Raw genomic sequence first — 26,831 nt, 5'->3', positions numbered from 1 at the left:
TTTATCAAAAGCAATTGCTGATGAGGAGGAGGAGGAGCAGAAGGAGAGACGACACGCCACTTGTTGAAGTAAGGCGAGCACACGCGACATCAAGTTGAAGACTTGTTGGAGGCGTCGATGCTCCTTCGTGGGTAAGTCAAAAGTTCTCTACAATTGACGTCAGTTTTGTGTGCTTTGAAAGAAAATGGCAAACGGGTCAGACGGCAACTCCTCCAGCTGGCCCCGCCTCACGCTCAACACCTCCAGTCAGTCCTCTGCCCAGCTGCTGGTGCTCACCGGCGTGACGGTGGCGCTGAGCGCCGTCACTGTGCTGGGGAACTCGCTGGTCCTACTCTCCGTTAAGGTCAACCGCCGCCTGCGTACCGTCAACAACTACTTCTTGCTGAGCTTGGCGACCGCCGATCTGCTGGTGGGGGCGGTCTCCGTCAACGTGTACGCGCTTTACGCGGCGTGCGGCTCCTGGCCGCTGGGAGCCGCCCTCTGCGACCTCTGGCTGGTCGTGGACCACAGCGTGAGCGCCGCGGCCGTCTTGAACCTGCTGCTTATCAGTTTGGACCGCTTCTTCTGCCTAACCCGGCCGCTCAGCTACCCGCTGAGGCGCACGGGCAAGACGGCCGCCCTGATGATCGCTCTGGCCTGGCTGCTGTCTTTCTCCCTATGGACACCGGCCATCCTGTGCTGGCAGGGGGCCGGGGCCGAGCGCCTGGTACCCGAAGCGGAATGTTACCCGCGGTTGCTCGCGAGCCCTGTAATCACTCTCGGGACCACCCTGCCCGCCTTCTTCCTGCCCGGCGTCGCCATGGTGGGCCTGTACAGCCACGTATCTGCCGCAAGCCGCCAGCGTCTGAGCGCGCGTCGCCGGCCGCCGAGGGAACAGGTCGGCACATCTGCTTTTTCCCTCCGGGGCGAGGCTACCGGCGACCGCTCGTCCTCCGGCAGATTCAAACTTGGAAGGAGCGGAGGGGCGTGTGCGAGTGCAGGCCCGTCGGAGTGGACCGCCCTCTCGCTGCGCCCGTCTCACAGTGCGAGCGACTACTCGGCTCGAACCCGACGGCACCGGGCGGCCTCGGCGGCGTTGTCTTCGGCCGCCTCCACCCGGCATCGGGGCGCGGTCAGGGAGAGAAGGGTGACGCGCACCATACTCACCATTCTTCTCACTTTTATCCTCACCCGGGCCCCGCACAACGCCATGGCGCTGGTGGCCGCTTTCTGTCATGTACGTATCCCGGACGTCCTGTGGCAGGCGGGTCTCTGGCTGGTTTACGTCAACAGCGCTGTGGACCCCGCCTGCTATGCTCTGTGCAGCCCCACATTCAGGAGCACCTTTCGCCGCCTACTGCGATGTCGCTGCCCTGACCCGCCCGTCTGAACTTCATCATGTGATGAAAATGAGGGACGTCTGGGTCAACGTCGAGAAGCTGATTTCTGCCGTTTCAAACATGGCAACTGGAAATGACAGCATACAAACAGCACCATTCATGCTGTCACTTGACCTCATACATGCTGTCGTTTGATGTCATGATAGGTCTGTTTTGATGAGACATTGTACTTTTTCTTAGTTTATTTGATCAGTGACGCGCAGTCAAGGCCTTCAAGGCTTCTGCTGGTCCAAACACAACCAACTTCCATGAAATAATGAGTAGTTATGTTTATTAAGTTATGGCACCTTGAGCGGTGCGAGCGACGTTTGGAAAAATAGCATCAAATTTAAAAAATGGTATGGCTTACAAAATAAAAATACTGAAAGGTCTTTTCATTTATGTTAACCATAACGAGGTGTAACAAAATGTTATAACATCTCGACGAGTTTTATTATTTGATGTGCGTTGCTGTTTCTTGTCTCGTCTGGAGCTCAGTGACGTCACTTCCTCCAGCTCGACTCGCGCTCGTATTTGGTTCAGTCGCTGCAGCTGCGGTGTATGAATAACACCGATTAGCGTAATTTAACACAAAAATGGACCGATGGCCGGCCAGTCCAAGATTACCTTTGGGAGAAATAGAAGAAATTACATTTGGACACACTTTGATTTCATAGACGTGGAGAAGAAAACGGAATTATGTTGTGGGAAGAAAAGATGGGGAGGAATACGGCCACAAAATCACGCACCGCGAATCTCAATAGACATCCTCAAGGCATTCCATAATGAAATGGAGGTAAGTCTTAGGGAGTTATTCTATATTGACAGGATTCTGAAGAATTGCAGTATTTAAAGAGACAAAAAAAACTTTGACTAAAACTGAAATAAAATATGTTTTCTTTGACTATCACTGGACTAAAATAACGGTTTTGTTTATACTAAAACTGAACAAAAAGACCAGTTTTTGTCAACCAAAACTTAAAAGAACTAAAAAGAACGTTAATGAATGTTAATAAAACAAATTAAAGCTAATGTGAAAGCTTGACAAAGACCAGATTAATGCCTCAGACTCATGGGTTCTTTTTTTCCTGACAACTCGAACCTCCTATTGTTTAAAGGGGCGTTCTAGTGCACACACGTTTCCTAGCTGCAAATATATCACGAGGCATTAACTGGGCAGTTTCTGATATAGTTTTCTTACCGGCCGATTTACTACAACAAAATTTCAATATCCAGAAATGATGGCTTTTAGTTTTGGTGTGCCATCCCAAGATTTTAAATGTCCCCATTTTGCCCGGCCACCCCTGTGAAAAATTTCCGGAGGCGCCACTGGCCCCAGTTCACCCAGGCGACCGACCCTCTTAAACGAGGGAGGAGAAGCGCTATGGAAGATGGCTGTAGCGGCCCCTGCTGGAAGAGGTGCAGAACAACAAAGTGAGTAAAAATAGTGCTACACTGTCCACTCGTCGTGTCATGACTGCCGTGAGTGGCTCCACGAATTAATCGTGAGAAACACGAAGTGCACGAGAAAACGGGCGTTCTTCCACTTCGAAGGCGGTCATCCACCACTACCGTACAAATACGTAATACGGTATGTAAATGATCTGCGCACAAACTGTAATAATTGGAGCGAGTGAGAGAAGACGTGTCCTGTGCGTGTGTGATGCGGGCGCGTACGTGAAAACGCTCGCGCGCTCACGTTGACTTTCGGTAGTTTCACTGAGTTTACATCCGGGTCTTTTCCCTAGGCAATGGGAGACGCAGCACCGCCGTTCCTTAGGCAAAGTGAAATAAATTCGCCGCACCGACACAAAAACTAGTCCGCTTCGGGAGGACACCTTTTCGCGGGCCGGCGGGGTCGGTTGACGCCGTCAGACTAACTTTCGGAACCAGCGTCACTGATATCGACGACCCGATGGCGGCTGAAGCGGCTTTATGGAGACAGACAAGTAGTTTTGCTAGGCCTTCATGAAGCTCCGCGGCGGAGTGATATGAGGTGTGCGCAGGCCGAGCTGAATGAGATTGAACAAGAGTTCTTGTTTTGTAGCTTCAGTTTGTGTCTTTTCTCACGAATTTGACTAAAGTAAGCCCAAAATTTAGTAACTAAGTCGCGGTGCTTGGGAAGAAGCGAGTGGGACTCTTTATGGGCTTTTGTTCCATCGTGGATCGGGTTGTTGGAGATATCTATTGAATTAATCTGGAGGAGGACTGCTGCTGAGTAAGTGCACATCGAGCTCATCCATTTGCTAACTTTAATGTCGTCCTCACTCGCTCGCTTCCTCGCCTCGAGTTGGTGCTCGTTGCGTCCCGTCCCGTCCCGACCCCGTCCCCATCTCCGTGTGCATTCTTGCGTGCGGCCTCCGGGCTCTTTTGGGGGCCTCGTTGCGCTCTTTGCGGGTTCTTGTCGGAGTTCCTGCGGAGGAGGAGGAGGCGGTGGAGGAGGAGGACGACGACGAGGAAGAGGCCGACACAAGTTGGGCAGCCAGAGGCGGCTCGTAGCCTCCTTATCCCTCGCTCGCAGCTCTGTGGCCAGCGTGGGTGGTGGCCTTTAATCCACCTCGCAGGCATCCGTACGCCACCCTTTGGCCGTCGTGTTGTCGGCCGGGTGTCAAAGCGCGCTCCGCCGGCCTCCAGTCGCCTCTTCTTCATCTTTGAGAGAACTTAGCCGCGTTAGCTTGCCGGGCTAACGTGGCGTTAGCGTCAACTAGCTAGCGAGCTAACGTTAACGTCCACTTGTTCTCCGACATTCGGCGCTACCGTCACTTTCGATGTCTTGGACCGGGTTAGGCTTAGAACGACCGCCGGAACCGACGACGGACCTCGCGGTTGCGGCGGCCCGAACTGTTCGGAAGGAGAGCTGGAGCACCCGGCTGGCCATGAACAAGACTCATATAAAACATTTATTACAGCACTTGACTTGAGTGCTTGGAACACAAAGTGAAACCTCCATCTTAACCGTCGTCCGTGTTCGCGGCCCGCGGCGGCTCCTCGCCAGCGACGTCCCTAGACCTGACGTCCCATCCCGGCTCCAATTACTCCAATTAACCCGGCGGCGGGCGCTCGACCGCCCCCTACATGCGCTCACCTGTGTGCCCTTAAGGAGTGACGTGTGTAACTTTTCAACTTGGAAAAGCATTCATCGGGCAAGTTTAGTTGCAAGTTAGATAGAAATAGAAAGCAACGGAAATACTTTACTGCCAATATATGGTACTGATACAAAGAAGTGTGCGTGGGGAGGGGGTGGGTGGGAAGGGGGGAGCGCACTGTGATGATGTTGGAGGACTCAATCGCAGTGGCGGAGCCAAGCCGGGGCGGCGCCCCGGTTAGGACTCCCTGCGCCCCGGTTGAAAAAAAATCGAGCTTTTTCGATTCTTCATTTTCATGCCGATCAGCGAACGGCGTGGGTGATGTTCGATTTTTTTTTTTTCCTGTGGGCGCGAGCCCCTACTGGAAAAATTCCTGGCTACGCCACTGCTCCATCGGTACACATTCTACATTTTAGACCTGTTTTTTAATCAATACAACTACTGCAACATGCCTTCTCTAATAAATGCCACGCGTAGCGATAATGCACTGACCAATCTGATTTATGGATTGAATTTTCTTGCAAGTAATTTAAGTGTTTTTATTTTTTTTATATATATATATATTACATTTCGTTTTTTTTTTTTTACATTACTTTTCAGACGACCAGATCATATCAGTCATCAATACACCTTTATTGGTTCATTTGACTGGGTCAACCGGTTGACACTTATTGTCATTGATTGAGCGAGCTAATGTCTGACATTGGTGTTTTGCTGGTGTATTGATGGTGACGTTGATGATCGATAGCTGTGGTGTGTTTGTTGTGCAGGGCAGAGGGGCGGAGTCCAGTCCCACAGCCAGGTGGTGAGTCCCCATTTATTCCATACGATTCATCCCGTAACCTGAGTTGATGAATATTTACAGTACATTAAACATGTTGACTTAATTAAAAGATAACTTGCCACACAAGTGAATTACAAGATAAAAATGTTTTCGAAAGACCACCGTCAACACAAAGTCATGCGTGCACCGCATAAAGCAGTAGTCACCAAACTACGGCCCGCGGGCTGGATACGGCCCACGGGACCGTTTAATCCGGCCCGCCAACCCTGAACAAATTGTATTAAACTTTTTTTTTGGGTCATTTTGCCTGCAATGACTGCATTTCCCCAGTAGATGGGGAAGCGCTCGCCTGCGCATTTACTACCGGAAGCCGTGTCAGAAAGCTCGGTGCACACTCACAAGTGCGTGCATGTACATGGCGCACTCGCGCTCTATTTGTATCAGTCCCGAATTTAGAGCGTGGGCTCTGATGACAGCATTCTTATAATTCGCGCGCTGAGCTTTCAGATGCAGTTTTGCGCTAAAGAGACAGGAAGTTAATGTTCGATGGCTTTTTTTTCTATGAAGAACCCAGAGAGAGTTATTTAGTTATTGTTTATTTCCTGTTTTCTTCTGTGAAGAACTCAGAGAGGGTTATTTAGTTATTAATTATTTCATTAATAGTGTTATTTGTTTCCTGACTTTTTTTCTGTAAAGAACCTGGAAAGGGTTATTAAATAATCGTTATTTGGTTATGTGTGGCTTTCTGGAAAACAATACATTTTTTAAGCTCCCCTACGATCGTCACACTTTTTCTGTTACAAACTGACACTGGCCCCCCATCAGAGAAGGGAAAACTTATGTGGCCCTCACAGGAAAAGGTTTGGGGACCCCTGGCATAAAGTGAAACCATTCAAATAAGTTGCTCAATAAATGACTTTTCATCATAATACATTTCATGCACACAGATGAACGGACCGGCACGAATTCCCTAAGAAGTTTGCTCAGAGTTTCAACTACTTCAATCTTTCTTAGTCAAAGGAGGAGTGACTTGTGCATATGCGGCAATACTTGGGCTGCAACTATCTGCTACTACCTTGGCATTTGGATATCCTACTGAAAATTCTATTGAGTAACTGAGGATATGAATATATATATATATATATATTTTATGTAGACAAGCAGCATTTTGTATTTAAATTTATATTGTGCGTATTTTCCCCCCTAGAAACATTTTGAAAAATGATAATTTGCTAAATAAAAGCACACCGAGGCATCATTGTCCACATATAACTTTGTAATGAAGGTTTATTATGAAGTTGGCCTTCTTCACCATTGTTGCGGTTAGCTTGACTTTGTCAAAAGTTTGTGGAAAAGTTAAAAGAATTTCAAGTGACGTCAGCAGCGCGGCAGTTTACATAATGGACAAAAATTCGATCATGGGATGACGAAGGGCCCCACGTACTACCGGCATCATTAGTGGCTTTGTTTTTAAGTGACACGGAGGACAGAGTTTGAAGGATTTAAGGATTTGGAGTGACACAGACAATTTGAAAAACTATTATGGCTTTTACGCACGCCCGGTCCTACTTTACGGACCTCTCTTTGAAGTCCGGATTGAAGTTGGGGGCCGGTGCTCGGCCGGGTGGCTGTCCGGGGACGGTGGATGGGGCTCGGACATGGCTTTTACGCACGCCCGGTCCTATTCTATGGAGCTCTCTTCCACCTCCGTGGCCGGAAGTGCCACCTCCGGGGATGGAAATCCATGCCGCCACACGCCTGGAAGTTCGTTTTGTGAAATAAAAAGCCATTTACCAAACCCACGTCTTTCCTTGTACTTTAACGCTACAATATAGTTATAGACTAGATCTGTGGAATAACAACGATGCTGACGTCAGGGCGCACGCGCGGCGTTGTTGACAAAGGGCGAGGAATTTGATCGATGGATTTAATGGTTTGGAGTGACACAGATGGTTTGATAATATTATTGCTTATGTAATAGTCATTTGATATAGAATTTATATATCGTTATATCGGCTTGTGGAATATTTTGAAGTGCAAGCGCCGTCAGCGGCGCGCACCCATTGTTGACATAAAGGACGATCGATGGATTTAATGAATTGGAGTGACACAGATGGTTTTATAAACGTGTTATTTATGTAATAGTTATTTGAATAACTCTGAATGTTACGTCAGGCCCGTTCTCAGCTCTTCGTTTCTGTTTGTCACGTTAGTATACTTATCGTTTAGCCTGTTGCTCGTTCATGTCTGTTCATGGTGTTGGATTTTGTCGACTAAATTTGCCCCAAAATGCGACTTATACTCCGGAGCGACTTATATGTTTTTTTTCACGTTATTGTGCATTTTATGGCTAATGCGACCTACATTCCGAGCGACTTTTAGTCCAAAAAATACGGTAATGTGCTTTTAGCAAACCTGAGTAAGTTGCAACGCTTTTCTCTCTCTCTCTCTCTCTCAGCAGCACGTTCATGCTTCAGTTGGATGCTTTTCCCACCGGAGACGGCGTTCAGGTACCGTCGCGGCTCCCAAACATCGTCTGACCTTTACGAGCTTTATGAGTCGGGGAAACATCATGTCTACACAGGTCACGCGTTGCTTCGGCAACGCCCTGAAAACTTTTCATTTCTGCTTTGTGTCTTCAGGCTGATCCATCAGCTGAAAGACTGACTGCGTCAATGATGGAATTACAGACGTTGCAGGAGGCTTTGAAGGTGGAGATCCAGATCCATCAGGTGCCACTTTTTTCTTCGCTCACTTTTGCTGCCTGAGGAACGTTTCAAATTTCGGTCAGCAAATTAAATGCCAATGTGCAAAACAAACACGCGAGGCTTGCTAATCGCACCTACGCCTTGCAATAAACATGTTTTGACCGAGAATGAATATAAACGCACAAGTCTCAAACGTGTGGCCTGGGGGCCATTTGCATCGCCATCAGATTCAGTTGAGACTGGCTTGAAATGGATTCTCATTCTATTCTCTTTTTATTAACCAGTGCTGTGTGTTTGTGGTGTGTGTGTGTGTGTTGCCGCCCTCAGAAATTGGTGGCCCAGATGAAACAGGACCCTCAGGTAAACACGCCTGCGATGCCAGTCACAGGAATAAGTCACATGACTTGTCACTTGACCAATTTTTTCTTCGTCTCCCAGAATGCTGATCTGAAGAAGCAACTTCACGAGCTTCAGGCAAAGATCACTGCTCTGAGTGAGAAGCAGGTAGAGACACGTGCTGCCGGCCGAGGTTTGGACTCGACACAAAATTTCATCGAGTGTCTCATCTCATGCGTGTTTGAGGCTTGCTCCTCTGCGGAACAAAACAAAGCGCCAGAAAGGCTCAAACTCATGTTGGGATTGACCGGCGCGTTATTCATATCTGGAAGATATTTCTCTTGGAATGGGGCGAGTACGCAGCAATTGACCGACACCACGACGGCGTACTTGAAAACACTTTGAGCTCTTTGAACTTGTCGTCGTCGCCCTGGTTTCCATGGAAACCGGCACTGAGACGCGAACATGGAAATTGCCTGAAAAGGTCACAAAGAAGTTGTTTACAAAGGACAAACATTTTTAGCTCGTCCTTTTCCCATACGGGGAAGAACATTTCACCTCACATAAAAATGAACATTGTACTCTAACAGAAAAAGGTGGTGGAGCAGTTGAGAAAAGAGCTACTGGTCAAGCAAGAACCAGAAGCCAAAGTGCAGCTGCAGGTCCACGCGCCTCCTGTAGGGGGCGATGTCAAGCCCACCAACCTGGTGCAGACTCAGCAGATATCTGGAGGACTTCAGCAGGTAGGAAATGGATCACAAAAGATGTTCCCCAAAATAGCCGGAGACGAGCATCGGATGCAGATATTTTCATGTTTGAACTTGCATTTCAAGTGTTGTTCTTTTGATGGGACTCGCCAGACGCTGACGGTTACGCCGGTCCTCACGACCAAGACGCTACCTCTGGTGCTGAAAGCTGCGGGCACACCCTCTTTGCCCGGTTCCATCCTGCCCCAACGCCCGGCCACCGTCACCATGGTAACCACTGCCATCTCCAAAGCCGACTCGCACAATGCCCCCATCAACCTGCAGGTGGCGGGGAAACTGAGCGCTCACAATTTGGAGCCGGTGAGGCTGGTATCCAAGAACGCCATGCTGGTAAGAAAGCGTTTGGCTGTCATCATTGTTGCGCTTTTCTGATGCGCTGTGATCGCTCAGCAGGTCAGACCAAAGCCCGCCTTGCCCGGTAACGTCCCCATCGCGCCCGCCCCTCCCCCGCCCATGATGGCGGCGCCCCAGCTGCTGCAAAGGCCCGTCATGTTGGCCACCAAGCTGTCGCCTTCACTGTCGTCCGCCGCACCCATTCACCAGCTGCGCATCGTCAACGGACAGCCCTGCGTCAAGACGGGCTCCGCCCCTTTGACCGGCATCGTTATCGCCGCGCCCACCACGGCCGCCTGCCTGGCCAGCCCCGCCCGGGCGCCCGACCCTGCCTCCGTCCCCACTCAGCCGCCCCAGATGGGTGGCGTGACCGTCGAACCCAAGGTAGGTAAAAGCGGCGCCGATGGTGCGGCGCCGCGGCGAGTCACCCGTGCGTCTTCCCTCGGCAGACTGTTAAAGCGGGCGGTGCAGCCGAGCACAAGATGACGGTCACGCTCCCCTCTTCGTCGACTCCGCCCTTGTCTCCGCCTCCCTGGCCCAAGAAGGAGGAGAGTCCGGAGGTAGGCCACGGGTGACGGCGTCGCAATGGCGTCGCGCCGCTTGTCTGATTGCATGTGCGTCTTTCTTTCAGAAACTGGCCTTCATGGTGTCCTTGGGTCTGGTGACGCACGACCACCTGGAAGGTGAGCCTTCACCCCGCTCACATGGCTCGTATTACAGTTCGAAGGAAGGAAAGAAAGAAAGAAAGAAAGAAAGGATGGATTTTGGCCTTAACCCAAATATTGGAGGAAGGAAGGGTTTTTACTATTGCGGCTCTTTGCAGAGATTCAGAGCAAAAGGCAGGAGAGGAAGAGGAGAACGACGGCCAACCCAGTCTACAGCGGCGCCGTGTTTGAGCCAGAGGTAAATCCGTGTGAAGGTGAAGATGTGCTGGCGGTCCAAGGTTGCCTTTGCTTCCTCAAGTTGACCGTCTACGGTCAAGCGGACCCGGAGTGACGTGCTTGCTGTTTTGTGTTCCAGAGGAAAAAGAGCGCTGTGAGTTACCTGAACAGCCCTCTGCACCTGGGGACCCGGAAGAGAGGTCGGTATAAGCTGGCCGCGATCAGCAGTCCACCCGGCGACCGAGCGCGTGACTGCCGAGCGGCAGCGGTGGCGAAACCCGCTCGTAGAATGCCGAGGCCGAGGCACTAGTCCCACACCCGTCGTGTGTCTCCACATGCTGCTATTAACACGCTTCATGTCCTCGCTGCCGTCACGTCTGACTCACTCGCACCACTAACCCGGTTTCCACGCGTCCGACCGAGCGGCCGGGTCGAGTCACCTCCGTCGACGGCAAAAAAAAGCGACTCGTCCGTCCCGCGAAAGCAAAACGTTAAGACGGCGTAACTGTCCGAACGGCAGGCTCGGCGAGTCCCTCCTCTGGATTGTGTGCGCCAAAGGAGCGTCACGAGCATGGCGGCGCCGTGTGCACTAACACTGTCTGTGCTTCTGACTCCTCCCCTTCCTCCTCCCGCCCCTCCTCCCCCACCTCACGCTAGCCAACGACGACTCCCTTTCCAAGGTATGTCATGCAGACTCTTGTTGTTCTTCCCCCTCTCCATCTTTCTTTTTCTTTTCTTTTTTTTTGTTTTTTTTTTTTTGTTTTGTTTTCCGTCTTTGTCGTCTGTCTCATTTCACCCAGGTCGCCCACCCAAATACGGCGGCATCCCGGAGCTGGGCTGTCTCACCCCGACCTCCCCCTCCAGCCCCGCCCGCCCCCTCCCCCTGCCCAGCCCCAGCTCTGGGGATGTAAGTAACCGAGGGGGGGGCGGAAAAAGCCGCCGCCGTCGGTCGGCTCCGTCAGTAGTCTGTCAATCATCCACCCACATGTCATCAGTCTTACAAAGTGAACAGCCTCTCGGCCAAATTAGCGCACGAGCGGCCCCCCCGCGCCGCCCCCCCGACTAAAGCTCCGGGGGCGACTGATTGGTCCGATTCTTGCTCGCAGGGAGACATCCATGAGGACTTCTGCACTGTGTGCAGACGCAGTGGCCAGTTGCTCATGTGCGACACGTGTTCTCGTGTCTATCACCTGGACTGCCTGGAACCGCCCCTGAAAAGCATTCCTAAAGGCATGTGGATCTGTCCCAAATGCCAAGATCAGGTAACGGCCCGCTTTAGGACTGTTCAACCCTTTGTAAGCATCCACACCGCACACTCGTCCCGTTCCTTGTGTCACGCATCCGCCCCCTCCATCGTGCCCGTTGGCGACGCTCGCCTTCCCCCCGATCCCTGCCGCGTCTTTTCCCGTTCTGACTCACGCCGGCCGCTTTCTCCCGGCAGATCCTCAAGAAAGAAGAAGCCATTCCCTGGCCCGGAACGTTGGCCATCGTCCACTCCTACATCGCCTACAAAGAAGGTGAGCGCGTCGGTCCGCGCGGCCGCTCGCCTTAGGAGACAGTCGGCTCACCGACGCCGTGCTCCGGCTTGTTCGTGCAGCGAAAGAAGAAGAGAAGCAGAAGCTCATCAAGTGGAGCGCAGAGCTGCGGCTGGAGCGTGAGCAGCTGGAACAACGAGTCAAGCAGCTCAGCAACTCCATCACGGTAAACGCTTATGTGTTCGTTCAAGGATGGTGCCATTTTGGAAAACCGTTTCTTGATTATAGTGATAGCGATTTATTTTATTCATTTTTTTTTAATATATATTTAAATATATCATGCACTCCATTTGTAATGCCAGCCAAAATTGAGTGGGGGGGGGGGGGGGAACAGCACATTGAAGACATTGTGTCCAAAAATCATTCGCCACCTATGAAGTGAACTTGACGGAGCAGGTCGCGTGCTAGCTTGTTGTTGACTTTTCCACTTATGTCTTTCCGCTGGCAGAAGTGTATGGAGACCAAGAATGGCATCCTAGCTCGCCAGAAGGAGATGCAGCTGTCCCTGGACAAGGTCAAACATCTGGTCCGCCTCATCCAGGCCTTCAACTTCAACCAGGCGGCGTCCGACTCCAACGGCAGGGACGCCCGAGTCGAAGACGTCACGGCGGCGCCGCCCGAACCCGAGCCGGCCTCGCCTCAAGTCGAGCCGGCTGCGTCCGAGGCGGAGGCCGGCGACGCGGGTGAGAGCGAAGAAGCCGGAGAGCAGGGGCCGGAGAGGAGTGAGACCGCTGCCGCGGATGCCGACCGTCAGGGTGGCCTCGCGCAGGCCCCGGATGATAGGGGAGGAGCTAATTCAGAAAACAACGTCCGGGCGGAGGATGAGACTGTTGCATCGCCGCGGGTGGAAGAGGCGGCCTCCACGGAAGCGGCGCCGCCCGCCGCCAACGGTACGGCCGCGTTGACGCGTCTTTCCCCCGCCGACGACGCAGAGGACAAGACGGCCGGCGCCGGCCCCCAGGAAACGTGGGACAAACAGGACATCAGCGACAGCAACGACAAAACCTCAGAACCCTCCCAGCATTGTTTGCCAGCCGAGTGAGCGTCGCCTTCACCTGGAATACGATACAGAAAAAAAAAGTTGCCAATGTGTGTAAATGTCGTTTGTTTGCGTCGTATTGTCAGCCTGTGTCGATGGTAGATAGCGGCTTGGTCGCGCGCGCTCGCGCCCACTTAGCCATAGACGTTGTCACAAGAACGCTCGAAAGAAGACCGAGTCCATCACACCAGAGTGTGCCTGTCCCGGCGGTTTGTGAGGGGGATGGGGGTGGGGGGGGGGGTCGCAGAGAGGGTCCAATAGCAGCCGGCAGACCCTCCGACCGACCCATTGCCCTTCAAACAAGGAAATGCAAGAGAACGGCCCACCTGACTCGCCCACGCATTCACTTCTTTGTTTGAAGTGCCCCCCCCACCCCACCTGCTGTAGCCGCGCCCACAAAGGCAGGTGCAGAACAGGCGGAGCCAGAGCGGCATTGTTGTTGTGAGTCGTCATTGGTGTGTCCGTGTGATGTGCTTTTGTTTTCTGAGGACAACGTGTTCACGTCTTCCTGGTGTTGGGAATAAGTGCTTCGTGTTTTTTCCGCCCGCTGCCATCTTCAACTGCCAAACGCATCAAATGCGCCGGGGGCGGAGCTAAAGCTTCCGCCTGACAGGCGACAAAAAAGAAAAAAAAAAAGCACAACTTGGGTTCTTCTGGTTCTGTGATGCCACCTGTCTCCTCCCACTTCGGAGGAAGCACAAGAAGAGCCCGCAGGGGGCGCCGCTTACTTTCCGCTCCGTCATTCATGGTGCCTCATTTGTTGGCGTTTTCTTTTTCTTTTCTCTCGAGGTCACAACTCGTGTCAGCCAATTTGCGTATCTCATGGTCACGACTCCGCCCCCCCCAATAGGTACCTCGAGTGCCTTCAATTTGTCTCGACTTGCACTGTGACGCGTGGACCCACCCCCTTCACCTCATTGGCCGCTCAGTGTTCTACTGCCTTAAATGTTTTTTTTTTGTTTTTTTTAACCTGATCAACCGCTCATTGAGGGGTCAAAGGTTGCCAAGTCTGCCAGGTTGTCATGATGACCAAGCCCAGGCGGTGATGCACTTTTTCACTTGAGCAGTATTATAAGAAAATATGTGACCCCCTTCCTCTCCTGTCAAAGCATGCCTTCTTATGCAATTTTTTTAGGAAGAAAGTTCATGATGCATTCCTGTTTGTTCATTCATTTTGCATATGGATTTTTGTGTTTTTGGAATGGGCGGAGCTCTCATTTGAGTGGGTGGAGCACAAAAAAAGGGTCCATTCATCCAAAGAACACAGATGGCACGTGGCTCATGTTCATAGAATTGCGCCGTTGCCCCAAGTCAAAGAGTCTGTTTGCCAGCGTCCAGTCATGACCGTGGCCTTCGAGTGTTGTCCTCACATGACCCCGTGACCCTGTGATTCCCACACCTGACTTTTTTTTTTTCTTTTTTTTTTTTTTTATATCTTCCATATGCTCAGAAGCATTGTAGCGCTCTGAATAAAGAACAAGTGTACATTGGGAATCTTTGTATAATTGTTTGTATTTTTTCATAATTTTGGAAATGAATGTGTTTATTTTTTTGGACTTGTTCCACACGTGTCTTCTGTTGGCCATGTCGGTGGGATTCTTACCTCTGTATTGAGCCTCCTCTTCTTGTGATGATGATTTTAATGATGATGATGCAGTGTTTCACTAAATACTGTTGCTAGGTTACATGATGGCATCAGCCACCACTAGGAGCATTTGATCAATTTCTATTTATTTATTTTATCAGTTTGCTAATAAATCCTCAAAACCATCACTCTTGTGGTCTTTTTTTTTCCTCTTAGTTTTTCAAAGTAGGGTTAGAGTTTTGAAATCACACAATAAAATTATAATTTAATAATTAAACCAAAAAATACTTTTATTGCAAATTAAATACTTCCAATAAACCATTCACACAATTATGTAACTGTCTAATTGACCTAATAGTTTTCAATTTGGGTTAAAATAGTTATTTTGGAGCAGGGTTACAAATAAAGGTAGGGCATTCATATTAGGAGTAGGGTTTCAAATGTTTCGAGAAGAATCGCTCCCAATGTACAAACTTGCTTCTGACTACAGGTGTGGAATGCAAAAAAAACCCCACAAAAAATGGAACTCAACCTTGATTTAGACCAGGGGTTTCAAACTCTAGTCCTCGGGGGCCGCATTCCTGATAAAATGATCAAGCTTCTACAGAACGTGAGGATGAACTGATCATTTGAATCAGGTGTGTTTAATAAGGGAAACCTGGAAAACATGGAGGAATGCGGCCCCCGAGGACTGGGGTTTGAGACCCCTGATGACTCGTATTCATCTGAAGAGCAGCAGGCAAGCCTTTTGTCTTTGTATTAGTGACCTTCATGATAAAAATGGAGATAGGCCACAGTATGTAGTACTCAATGGCGCACTGTAAATTGGAGTGAACATGAGGGTCGCCCGCCGATGAGGTGGCGCTCAAGTTCTCACAGTGAGGATGACTGACGTCACTAAGCTGGCCAATGCCACCGCCAGAGCCGCGAGGATCAACTTCCACGAGATGTTCTGAAGCACAACAAACACGCACGTCAAACATTTTGCATGCGCTGACGTTGCACCTTTATCTCACCAATGTTGTCTGCTTGGAGGGGAGGAGGAGAAAAGGGGCCCCGTTGTCGCAGAGCACCGCTGCGGGCTGCCTCCTCACCAGCTTGGAAAGTTCAGCGTGGATAGCCTAGGGAACACAAATTGCATATTTTAGAACGAAAATACAAATACTCCCCCCCATCTTTTTATAAACAACTACAATTCTGTGTTGTAATCTTTAAAATGGCCAGCTGGTGGCAGCAGAACAATAAAGTGTGTACTAAAGTGTACCGTAAACAGCACAGACATTCAAACGATTTGAAAATATCTAAATTGGCTACTCTCCTTCACTCTTGAGCATTTCATTTTCTGATGAATGACGTTAAATGTGACGGACTTCGGTTGTGTTTTTGTCTTACCTTGGTGGCGGGCTCCAGCTTCAGGGCCTTCTTGAGCAGCTCCATGGCCTCCGCGTAGTCACCCAGGTCGGACAGGATCTGAGACCAGAGCACATTTATTGCAGGAAAAAAATCCATTTTAAAAGCATTCCAGCGGCCAGGAGAAGGATTTTATTGCATTTTCACTTTTTTTTATTTTTATTTAGTGACTTTTCTAAGAGCAATGTTTTTGGTTTATATTTTCTTTTTTTTCTTCCAAAATGCTTTGTTTTACTCGTTTTCTTAACTCAGTTCTTTTTTTTCATATATGGTCTTTGTTGAGTGCAAGAATTGGCTCAGTTTATTGTGTGAAGGCGAAGGCCTTCACACATATGTTATTCTACTCCATTCACTTTATTATTATTTTTTTTTTTTTATTATATTTTATTCTCCTCACTTTTTTGTCCCGCTTCTTCTTTCACAAAATTCATCCGATTCACTCCATTCCACTTTTCACGTATTCCAAATATTCAGGAAAGGGTGGCTTGTATTTTTCTCATTCCGAAAATTTTCCGATTCCGCAAAATTCCCCAAATTCCGACAAATTTTTCCCCATTCATTCTTAATGGCACATTCGACATTTCACATTTACGTCGTTCCAATTTGAAATTCACATCATTCAGCACATTCTAATCACATTCGGAAGGATTCTCGACATTCCCAAAATTCCCAAATTCGAAAATTTCACGTTTTCACGTTAAAAATTCCGACAAATTTTCACAAAATTTCGTTTTTCACCTCTAACTTCTACATTTTTCAACCGATTCAACTCGTTCCAACTTTCAACTGTTCATCTTTTCCCTACCTATTCCACAACGTCCCACTTACCAAAAACTTCACATCTTTTATTTTGAAATTCAACCAAAATTCTCTAAAATTTCGTTTTTCTACTCTAATTTCTACATTTTTCAACCGATTCAACCCATTCCAACTTTCAACTGTTCATTATTTTTCTACCGATTCCACAACTTCCCACTTACCAAAAGCTTCACATCTTTTATTTTGAAATTCACACCCAATTCCTTTTCCCCTTCTCATTTCTACATTTTTCAACCGATTCAACCCATTCCAACTTTCAACTGTTCATCATTTTTCTACCTATTCCACAACTTCCCATTTACCAAAAACTTCACATCTTTTATTTTGAAATTCACACCCAATTCCTTTTCCCTTCTCATTTCTGCATTTTTCAACCGATTCAACCCATTCCAACTTTCAACTGTTCATCATTTTTCTACCTATTCCACAACTTCCCACTTACCAAAAGCTTCACATCTTTTATTTTGAAATTCACACCCAATTCCTTTTCCCTTCTCATTTCTACATTTTTCAACCGATTCAACCCATTCCAACTTTCAACTGTTCATCATTTTTCTACCTATTCCACAACTTCCCACTTACCAAAAACTTCACATCTTTTATTTTGAAATTCACACCCAATTTCCTTTTCCCTTCTCATTTCTACATTTTTCAACCGATTCAACCCATTCCAACTTTCAACTGTTCATCATTTTTCTACCTATTCCACAACTTCCCACTTACCAAAAACTTCACATCTTTTATTTTGAAATTCACACTCAATTCCCTTTTCCCTTCTCATTTCCACATTTTTCAACCGATTCAACCCATTCCAACTTTCAACTGTTCATCATTTTTCTACCTATTCCACAACTTCCCACTTACCAAAAACTTCACATCTTTTATTTTGAAATTCACACCCAATTCCCTTTTCCCTTCTCATTTCTACATTTTTCAACCGATTCAACCCATTCCAACTTTCAACTGTTCATCATTTTTCTACCTATTCCACAACTTCCCACTTACCAAAAACTTCACATCTTTTATTTTGAAATTCACACCCAATTCCCTTTTCCCTTCTCATTTCTACATTTTTCAACCGATTCAACCCATTCCAACTTTCAACTGTTCATCATTTTTCAACCTATTCCACAACTTCCCAAAACCTTCACATCTTTTATTTTGAAATTCACACCCAATTCCTTTTTCCCTTCTCATTTCTACATTTTTCAACCGATTCAACCCATTCCAACTTTCAACTGTTCATCTTTTGCCTACCTATTCCACAACTTCCCACTTACCAAATATTCCAAACTTTCAATTTTGAAATTCACCACAAATTCTCCAAATATTCTACATTTCTCAAGTAATTCAACACGTTTCAACATCGTTCGGCAGCATTCCCCGAAAAAGTTATTCATACATTTCGCCTTCACACGCAATTTCTTCAGAAATTGCAAAATTCTAGTTCCTTTTGCATTCGTTTTGCGTGGATGTAATTTCCCTCCATGCCACTAAAGGGACTCTCATGCATTGTAGTGGGAAGCATATAAAACCCGTGGTGAACTTGAACATGGCAGAGCTTGACAGCAAGTTAACAGTGTTCAGCAAGAAAAATACGTGGTTATTTTGGTTCCCTTTATGGTATGAATTATTTGGCGTGTTATTCGTTCGGGAAAATAAATGCACACGTCTTAATGCTCCGTTTATCAGCCCCGGCTGACCTCATTTGGATTCTTTTGGAATTGTTGTTCGTTTGGAAATTCCGGATGTGAGGACGTCAAACGTTTGGGGGTTGCTGTACACTGGGGCGGCGCGTCATCACACCGGGAGAGATGCTCCACTAGGCCAGGGTATGGTTCGATCAGCGCTATTTTTGTTTTTCATGGCCATTGTTTCTTGCGCGCGTCTAAAAAAAATCTCTTTGCTCGCTTCGTACTTTCAGGAATTAAACTATATAGAAGTATATATATTTTTTTTAAATTTGTGATGGAAATGTTTCCTTTATTGTAATAAAATTGAAGCACGCGAATAAAGTACATTTACACGAGTAAGATAACATTGCATTTATGGATTTAACATCCTTTATAGCTGGAGTGGGAATCTATAAGGCCAACGTTTCACTTCTATCGACTATCTGGATCTGGAAATATTTATGTTAAAAGTCAAGATTGTCTCCGTTGAAATCATCATCATCGTCATTTCAAATATTCATCCATCCATCCATTTTCTGTACCGCTTAGTACCCACAGGGGTCGCGGGTGTGCTGGAGCCTATCCCAGCGTCATCGGGCAGTAGGCGGGGGACACCCTGAATCGGTTGCCAGCCAATCGCAGGGCACACAGAGACAACCATTCGCACTCACACCTAGGGACAATTTGGAGTGCTCAATCAGCCTACCAAGCATGTTTTGGGGATGTGGGAGGAAACCGGAGTGCCCGGAGAAAACCAACGCGGGCCCGGGGAAAACATGCAAACTCCACACAGGGAGGGCCGGAGGTGGAATCGGACGCGCACCCTCCTAACTGTGAGGCGGATGTGCTTCCCAGTGCGCCGCCTCAAATATTCAGATATTCAAATAAAACGAGTAAGAAAATTGCAACGAGTTAGGATGAAAAGAGACGAAAGTGAGTTTTGTAAAGTGCTGGAGGAGCTCTGAAATGGCTAGGGGAGGGGGTGAGCACCTGACCTTCCCCGCCCTGTAGAGGGCCTTGACGTTGTCGGGGTCGAGGGCCAGGACGTCGCGGCTGGCATGGAGCGCCTCGTTGCACTTCTCCAGTTTGAGCTGTGCCGTGGCCAGGTTGTTCAAACACTTGACCCGGTAGTCGCGCACTTCCTGCGCTTCCTCCTTCGCTTCCTCCTTGGCGCCGCCGACGGCATCTGCTGAGGGGGAAGACTCAAACATGAAAATATCCTTTTCAACAATTCACATTTTTGGATACACGTGTACCCGAGAGCTACACGCAACTTCTGCCTCACACGCATGCGTGTAGAGTGCCGCCACCTCCTCGTGTGTGCTAATGACGACGTCTCGATACCTTGCGTTTCATCCGACAATTACGAGGCGTTTTGCATTTCGCCTCCATGCTCGACCATGAGTGTCATTAAGGAGGTCCCATTGTTGATTATACAAAAAGACGTCGGCAGTTCAACACACCACTCGGCTTCGATATTGTCGTCGTTGGTGGGTGGCCGACTCCATTCACATTTGTAACGCCACCAATTCGGGATTGAATGTCGCCTGCTGCCACAGCAGTGATTTCCATCCACTCGGGAGGACTGTTTGATTGTCCCGATGGCTAATTGGCCATTGATTGGCTCATGAGAAGAACTAGTGAAAGTCAATAGACAGGAATCAAGCTGGGCCTATTTGATCCGACTCGAGCATTTTGTCTCCCAAAACAGAGCAGACGAGTAACAGTGGGCGGCTCGGACTCAAACTGAGGCTACCGAGTCAAACTCCGGAACGTGTGTTAAACGCTGACTCTGCGACGTCGTACCCTGGCCGCAGGTGGTGAGCACGTCCAGCGCCATGCAGTAGGCTCGCGCCGCCTTGCCGTACTCGTCCCTCTGGAAATAGAAGTTGCCTCTTTCCCGCTTGTGGTTGCCGAGACGGATGCGGTCAGATAGCGGCAAATTTAGCAGATTCGCTTTGTCCCTGACGTCCAGCAACTGCAGCTGGTAGAGCATGGCAGCGCAGGCGGGGATGTCGGGCTCTCTGGAAAACACACAAACTTCACAATCACAAAGTCCAGCCAGGCCAGCCAGGCCAGGCCAGGTGAGCCTGCTGCCGCCGTCGAAGCCATTGATGCCTGAGTTTGTCCGGATCAATAGATGCGCTAAGTTAGTTAACTTCCTCAATGCTGCGCTTGCTCGAGTGTGATGCTTCTCCGAGGCCGATTTTCAATCAATTGGAAAGTGGGAGAAAAATTGAAAGTCCAATGGAAAAAGCAAAACTCGGATTCCTCTGAGACGTGTGCCGTTCAAACTGGGACTGTGCTCAAAATCAAGCCCTCATAGTAAAACTTGAAATTGCCATCGTTCAAAATAAAATTCAACTGTTCATTCCCTCCACCTTGCCAGCCGTAAAAAAAAAAAATCCCAAGGCATGATGCAGGCAGCACAGGTTGTGCTGCTTATCACGCATGTTTGTCTCCCGTCTTATCTTCCTGTTGCACAATATGGTGAAGGCGTCTATAATGTAACACTGAACATCAAGTGACAACAACACACCTTGCCCTAAGCCCCAAAATCAGCTCATCATTTTTCTGTATCAGTGCAGAGGAATCAAGCGCTTGCAGTTGCTGGATTTGAAATTCAAACGCTAAACCTGTGTTAAAGCAACCCTGCGGCAAAATAGACCTCCTGTTAGCCTGTCTAAAATGACTTCTTGTAAGCCTCATTTTGCGCTGGCATGAAAATGAAGTCGTACGCCGAGCGTACCAAAATAGGGCTTTGAATGTTGACTGAGGAAATCAAATCCCCAGCTGGACACTTTTGGGTTTCCAAAAAGGCACGTCTTGTTTCTTTTCATTCATTGGCATGTTGACGTAGGTTCTGTCTGTTTTGACTCTGGCGCGGATGTGCAGCTCGCCGACGTTGGTGTGAAGGCGCTTAGCCGTAATCCCGCCCTCGAGACGTCACAGGTGTTTTTCCTCGCGCGCTGCCACACTGACCAAGTTGTTGGACAAGCAGAGTCGACCGACAGATCTTTCCAGGTGGACAATTTGCCTTAAAGAAGCCGAGTCCAATTTATATATATATAAAAAAGAATCTGTTACATTTGTTGTCTGAATATCAATTTCAAGCTGTAAGGCAGACTTTCTCCCACCATGCTGCTTATTCAAATCACTCATGATGACCTTCCATTTGACTCGCTTTGGTGTGCGTATTTATTGACCACGGCAAAACTTTTCATGTATGGCGGGCAATAAATGTCACAAATGGATATGCAGCAAATTAATTTCCCCTTCATGTTGCTGCTGACATTGCTATCATGCAAGCGGGGCAGATCGTTTCCACCGAGAAAATGTCACCTTCCTCTGATTCGTATCGCCTTGCAAATTGACCGCACGGCGGAAAAGTGAAGTCGACGTTTGCCCGTATTTACACACACGTCACTGCCCTTCACCGACTAACAACTGAGATTGACTTTTGCTTGATGCTAACGCACGATGCGAATCATCGTAGACAGGCTAATGAATAGCATTTGTATTTTACCGAGGGATATTGCGCACAAAATGTGCAGCAACATAGGTAGACAGACAGTCAGACCATCTCAATGGAGCTGCAATCCTTTCAGTGGGGAACGAAAGTTGGAATGCGGTCGAGAACAAATTCAACTTGTCTCTCAAGTCTGAAATCTTTTTTTTATTAACATATATTATTCTGGACTAAAATACTTTGTTTCTGGACCATCATGCTTTTTGTCCCTTCTCTCCTTCCACATTCACCCAATTCAGAAGGCTTGTTTTTTTTTCTACTGCCTTGTTTTGACCAATACAAAGGTCCAGTCTTTGCCAATGTTCAAAGATAACGTTACATGCGTCATATCTTTACGTTGGACGTCAAACATTTGTGCAGGTGCACGCGTGACGACCAAGTGGTGACGTCTCAGCAAGATGAGTCACACGTCCCCGGTGACGCCGGTTCTCCGGGCAGCACTTGGTCACCTCACACATTTCCTGTGTGCGCTTGCTGAATTCTCCCACGCGCAATAAATTGTCATCGTCTCCAACGAAGGAAGTTACCTCCCCCTCCTCCAAGCATGCCAGTGCGTAACATCACTATCCGCTCCATCTGCTTCTATTTTACAAATGAGGAAGTACGCGTGATGCTTCTCGGGTTGCTGGGCAACGCTACGTCACTCGTCTGCTGCAGTCGCCGCTTACACTTCGTTCAGAAATGCTAATACCGGGCCTTCGTCTTGCACGAGCAAGCAAACCTGCAGTCACCGTCTCCTGAAGCGTGATCATCAAACTATTCACAGTTCAGGCTAGAATCTATGACTTGAGGGGTTCCCCAAGGTTTAACATCGAGCCCCTTATTGTTTTAATTTTTTTGTTCCTGATAGTTCAGGCTAAAATCTATGACTTGAGGGGTTCCCCAAGGCTTAACCCTAAGCCCCTTATTAATTAATTAATAAATTAAATTTATGTTCCAGTTCAGGCTAAAATCTGACTTAATTGGCAGACCAAGCGGCAACAGCACTGCGAATGGTTCCAATCCATGTCATGATCTTGAAGCATCGATTTCGAGAGAATGCTACCATGAAAAGCGAAAACCTATTGTGGACTGTGCACTTATTGAGCAGAGACCCCGTGCGAAATGTCGAGCACACGCTTCAGAATCCACACAATTGACTGATGGCCATTAATTAAACGATGCGCTTCAACACATTGTGTACCACGGAGCGGTTCTCCGAGTCAAACAACGGCATCAACTCTGAGCTAGCACCTCGACGCTAAGTCCGTGTTTCTGCCTGTTGCTGTGCAGCATTTCACATTTCATTTATTGACAGCGTGCAGATTTACTGGTGTCCTCGTCATCAACACCGTATAATGAAGATTATAGTTCTGACCAAATCATGAGCATAGGTGCTAAAGGTCAATCAAAAGTAATAATAATAAAAAAAAAGTCATCTGGACCATCTGGTGTGCCTGCACCTAACTCCCGAGCACACACTTCTAATCAGGCACATGAAAACAATCATTAACTGAGCCAGGACAACTTCGACTCGGGCAAGGCCGAGCGAGCTGCGACACATCTTTGCGCCTCACCTGTCACGCACACACACAGAAGCAGTAGCTCACTCTGCTTTAAAAACATCCTGACGTGATGTCGACAGCAACCATCGGGAGTGTTGCGTCATGTTTTTTTGTTTTTGTGGGTCTCTGACTCCTGCATTAAGCCCAATTTCCTGCTTTTATTCATCTCCAACAGCAACATGTTGCCTTTCATTTAACAGCAGCGGGAACAAAAATTGCGCATGGCGTGCGTGGTAGTGGAAAATGACCTAATTAGGTTTACTTTGCTCTAATGCATATGTGCAGGTTTGATGTTTTTTTTTTAAGCTTGTTTAGCCACAATGACAAAATGCAGTTAAGCCTGAAATTTCTCTCATTAAATCAGGTTGTGATTGTCTTGGCTTAATCGGGTGAGCTTTTTAACGTCTGGGCCTAATCTGGTAAAGTTATCTAAAGCAAACATGACATTCTAAATCAACCTCGGCCCGTGTTTATACTGGCCCTTTAATGGTGTGAAGGTTATAAAGCGTCGGTTGTAACGCGAGTCGTTGGGAGGTTACAAACCGAGTCCGCCTCTCAATGGGACTCGGCGGAAGCCATCTGCTCCTGTTTATGGTTCATTAACCCCGCTGCCCTAGAAAAAACAGCCCCCCTCCCCCCACGGCAACAGGTAGAACGGGGCCGCGGCCTCAACCCGCTATCGCTGTCGGTGAACAAAAACACGAGCGTCCAGACTCCTCCCCGCCCACGTTTACCATAAACAATCCTACCTGCCCAGTAGCCCGTACGTGTACTGGGAATCGGCCAGCAGTAATGCGATTTCGCCCTTGCACATGGATAGGACGCACTCCTCCAGCGCCTGCACACACATATGCATACACACATGGTACATAAGTGTGTTGCCAGACAGCAAGTGCGGCAACATAGCATGCAAAGGTTTTCTACTCGCACTCAATGAGTTGAATATGTACAGTGGCCATGTTTGTATTTCAAATCATCTCTCCTCATTGAAATGAATGGAAATGTTGTGGATCTGTTCCAGCCTCCCCAAAAAAGAAATACATTTAAGACATTTTATTTTATTTATTTTTGTTTTATATATTACATTACATTACAAGACAAATATAATTCAGAGTTTTATTCTTCTTCTACAGCTCCATGATGATTGAGTGACTCTGATGAGGTCACCAGAGGACATTGATGCAGATATTGTTGTCTGCGGGTAAACATTACAATCAGGCAGTGCTAAGACTTGAAGTGAAAGCCCGGCCTTGGAAGTCTGCTTTTCCTGGAATAGCGCTCAAGGTTCTGACTAATGACGGCATTTTTGCTTACATAAAGAAACGCAGCGTTTCTCACTATAATGCAACATTTTGGATCATAGTTGGACATTTTTTGTTTTGCATTTTTCTTTTGAGTGACACCACCAACTTTTCAGTGCACTCTACAATTTCAATATGTGTCCGGAAAGTGTTCAAATTCAAATACTTTTTATTTCTTTAATCAAATGAACCGAAAGCAACGTGGTTTTCTATGAGCACACATCATTTAACCAAAGAAGGTGGTAAAGAAAAAGAAACAATTTGACTACAAAATAGTCTTTCATCATCAGATAGATGGCATGGAAATGAATGAAAACCAGAATTCCTCTCAAATACTGGAAATGTGCACGAGGGGGTGCTGACTTTCGCACGTCCCGCTCGGTTACCTGGCTCACGTCGCCTTCGCCGATAATAAACGAAAGCTTGGCGTCCTTCTCCACCACGGTGCGGTCTTCCAAGACGGCTTGCATCTTCACCGTGACCTGCTGGCCCCAGATGGGCCGAGGGGCCGAGGGGCCGGCGGGCTCCAGAACCTTCTTCCTCACCAGTCGGTCATCTACGTGCGCAAAAAGGACAGCGGTGCCGGTCCTGGAGGTCATCTAAAGCATGCAGCATAGCGGACGGGCCGAGGTTGCGCTACCTGTTAAGTGCTGCCAGTCTTCTTTGAGGAACAGCTGCTCAAAGGAGATAGTGGTCCACTCCTCCACAACGTATTCCGGAAAAAGACTCTCTGCCGAGCTGTCCCTCTCTGCTACGTCCTCCTCTAAAGATGGTTCCTGGAAGCGCACCATCTTCCAACTGTTAGTCTTCTTCAATTGCCCACGTCTTTGCCATCGAGTCTCTGCTCCTCTTCCTTCTGGACAAGCGGTGCTCTTGAAATTCTCCAATGTGATGTCTCCTGCAGGGCTCTCATCTCCATCCCTCTTGGGTCTACCCAGTTGGTCCTCCCTTCCTTCCTCAAATCTGAGCTCAGATGTATTGTCTCTCACCTCTCTCTCCGCAGGGTCCTTGTGGTCCTCACAACAACAATGTGATTCCATTTCCCCGTCAGAGAGCGGTGGACACCATCTGCTCTAGTCTCCAGAATCGGATGATCTTCTCAGGTCTAAGTCGGTCAGTCAGTCGGTGGTTTTGCTGTGAACGCCTACAAGCGGCCTAAAAAAAATTCCCATGATGTCATATTAACGGAAAAAAAGAAGCCGTGCCTCATTGAATCCAGATGGCACACCGTCCCCAAATCCTGCCTTCATCCACGGAAAAAAGACCCACGTCCCGCCAAGTCTTGCGTACCTCCTGCAGTGGGTGTGACCTTTGACCTCTACTCAGGCCCCGTGCACTTACATCTTCCACCGCAAAAAAACAAAACAAAAATGAGCGATGTAAAGAAACCGTGCAGCGGGACAAAACACTCTCGGGCAGAGAGCTAGCGCGGGCGCTAATCTGCGGGATTACAAGAGAAAAACCTAATCTGCCACAACGTCTGTAAGCTTCTTAATGACTTCACTGTTGTGCCCAATAATGTGGGTTCCACGAATGCCAGTGACCAATCGGATGGCGGCCAACAGAAACTAATTTGCCTTTGACGTGCCGCTTGGAAATTGAGGAGAAAATGAGGCGATTACAACTGACCGACGCACATTTCATCGGCAAGTTGGAGGAAAATGTTTGCGACTTGAAGGTGAGGTAATGTTTGCGTAGGCTCGGGAAATGATGTTGGCAGAAAAACATTCAACAAGAGCTCGCTTGTTCAAGACAGGTCGCACGACGTCGCCTTCGCCGCAAGACAGAATTTCAAGCTTTATGGTCCTAACGGCGCACGCTAGCAATCTCATGGACGCTAGCTAGCTAATGGATACTAGCAATGAAAGCATGTTCCTGGCTTTGAGCCAATGGTGCTCATTTCAAAACACTTTTCTTTAGCACATGGTGCTCTCAGACTTTGGAAAAAGTGCTCCAGACACCTTTTTATTGGTTCAAAACAAGGCAGAGAAGAACCTAAAAATATTTTGAAACTAATATAAAGCGCAGTTGTGCCCTGGTTACAGACAGCCACTCCATCTCAGCCTTTTGATAAATAAACACGCTATGAGTCACATGTGTAGCATGATGTGCATTGAAGTAAATCAAAACAATAATTTGGCAA

At 48.0% G+C, this 26,831-nt stretch overlaps 3 protein-coding genes across 3 annotated transcripts; 2 read left to right on the top strand and 1 right to left on the bottom strand.

Moving 5' to 3' along the window:
* The first annotated feature begins 184 nt into the window (after positions 1 to 184).
* On the top strand, positions 185 to 1,369 carry LOC133156539 (muscarinic acetylcholine receptor M4-like). Its single transcript, XM_061282352.1, has one exon. The coding sequence runs from the start codon at positions 185 to 187 to the stop codon at positions 1,367 to 1,369; it is 1,185 nt and encodes a 394-aa protein (XP_061138336.1).
* Positions 1,370 to 4,621: 3,252 nt separating this feature from the next.
* Positions 4,622 to 14,597, top strand: LOC133156505 (PHD finger protein 21A-like). Its single transcript, XM_061282283.1, has 18 exons — positions 4,622 to 4,840; positions 5,215 to 5,249; positions 7,687 to 7,738; positions 7,871 to 7,960; positions 8,264 to 8,296; positions 8,375 to 8,440; positions 8,863 to 9,015; positions 9,133 to 9,369; positions 9,430 to 9,756; positions 9,822 to 9,932; positions 10,004 to 10,055; positions 10,196 to 10,275; positions 10,393 to 10,453; positions 10,934 to 11,160; positions 11,360 to 11,515; positions 11,695 to 11,770; positions 11,851 to 11,954; positions 12,237 to 14,597. Exons 1-18 carry the CDS (start codon positions 4,766 to 4,768, stop codon positions 12,828 to 12,830), a joined length of 2,529 nt encoding a protein of 842 aa, XP_061138267.1. The 5' UTR covers positions 4,622 to 4,765; the 3' UTR covers positions 12,831 to 14,597.
* A 190-nt stretch (positions 14,598 to 14,787) lies between these two features.
* fkbp16 (FKBP prolyl isomerase 16) lies at positions 14,788 to 25,818 on the bottom strand. The gene is made up of 8 exons (XM_061282370.1): positions 25,329 to 25,818; positions 25,075 to 25,244; positions 24,137 to 24,225; positions 20,121 to 20,338; positions 19,310 to 19,500; positions 15,805 to 15,882; positions 15,429 to 15,533; positions 14,788 to 15,364 (listed from the first exon to the last, which is right to left on the bottom strand). Exons 1-8 carry the CDS (start codon positions 25,726 to 25,728, stop codon positions 15,278 to 15,280), a joined length of 1,338 nt encoding a protein of 445 aa, XP_061138354.1. The 5' UTR covers positions 25,729 to 25,818; the 3' UTR covers positions 14,788 to 15,277.
* Positions 25,819 to 26,831: the final 1,013 nt, after the last annotated feature.

The sequence above is a fragment of the Syngnathus typhle genome, linkage group LG7 (genome assembly GCF_033458585.1).
Source record: "Syngnathus typhle isolate RoL2023-S1 ecotype Sweden linkage group LG7, RoL_Styp_1.0, whole genome shotgun sequence".
NCBI classification, from domain to species: Eukaryota; Metazoa; Chordata; class Actinopteri; order Syngnathiformes; family Syngnathidae; genus Syngnathus; species Syngnathus typhle.
This window is presented reverse-complemented; position numbering and strand designations above follow the sequence as displayed.

What these genes read in the sequence shown, in the direction of transcription:
- LOC133156539 (XM_061282352.1), top strand. Translation starts at nt 185, where the DNA reads ATGGCAAACGGGTCAGACGGCAACTCCTCCAGCTGGCCCCGCCTCACG.
- LOC133156505 (XM_061282283.1), top strand. Translation starts at nt 4,766, where the DNA reads ATGTTCGATTTTTTTTTTTTCCTGTGGGCGCGAGCCCCTACTGGAAAA. An exon ending in TATCCAAGAACGCCATGCTG is followed by an intron (nt 9,370 to 9,429) that starts GTAAGAAAGCGT and finishes GTGATCGCTCAG; the next exon opens with CAGGTCAGACCAAAGCCCGC. An exon ending in CCAGCCCCAGCTCTGGGGAT is followed by an intron (nt 11,161 to 11,359) that starts GTAAGTAACCGA and finishes TCTTGCTCGCAG; the next exon opens with GGAGACATCCATGAGGACTT.
- fkbp16 (XM_061282370.1), bottom strand. Translation starts at nt 25,728, where the DNA reads ATGGAATCACATTGTTGTTGTGAGGACCACAAGGACCCTGCGGAGAGA. An exon ending in CCCTCTACAGGGCGGGGAAG is followed by an intron (nt 15,883 to 19,309) that starts GTCAGGTGCTCA and finishes CTCTGGTCTCAG; the next exon opens with ATCCTGTCCGACCTGGGTGA. An exon ending in CCTCCAAGCAGACAACATTG is followed by an intron (nt 15,365 to 15,428) that starts GTGAGATAAAGG and finishes GTTGTGCTTCAG; the next exon opens with AACATCTCGTGGAAGTTGAT.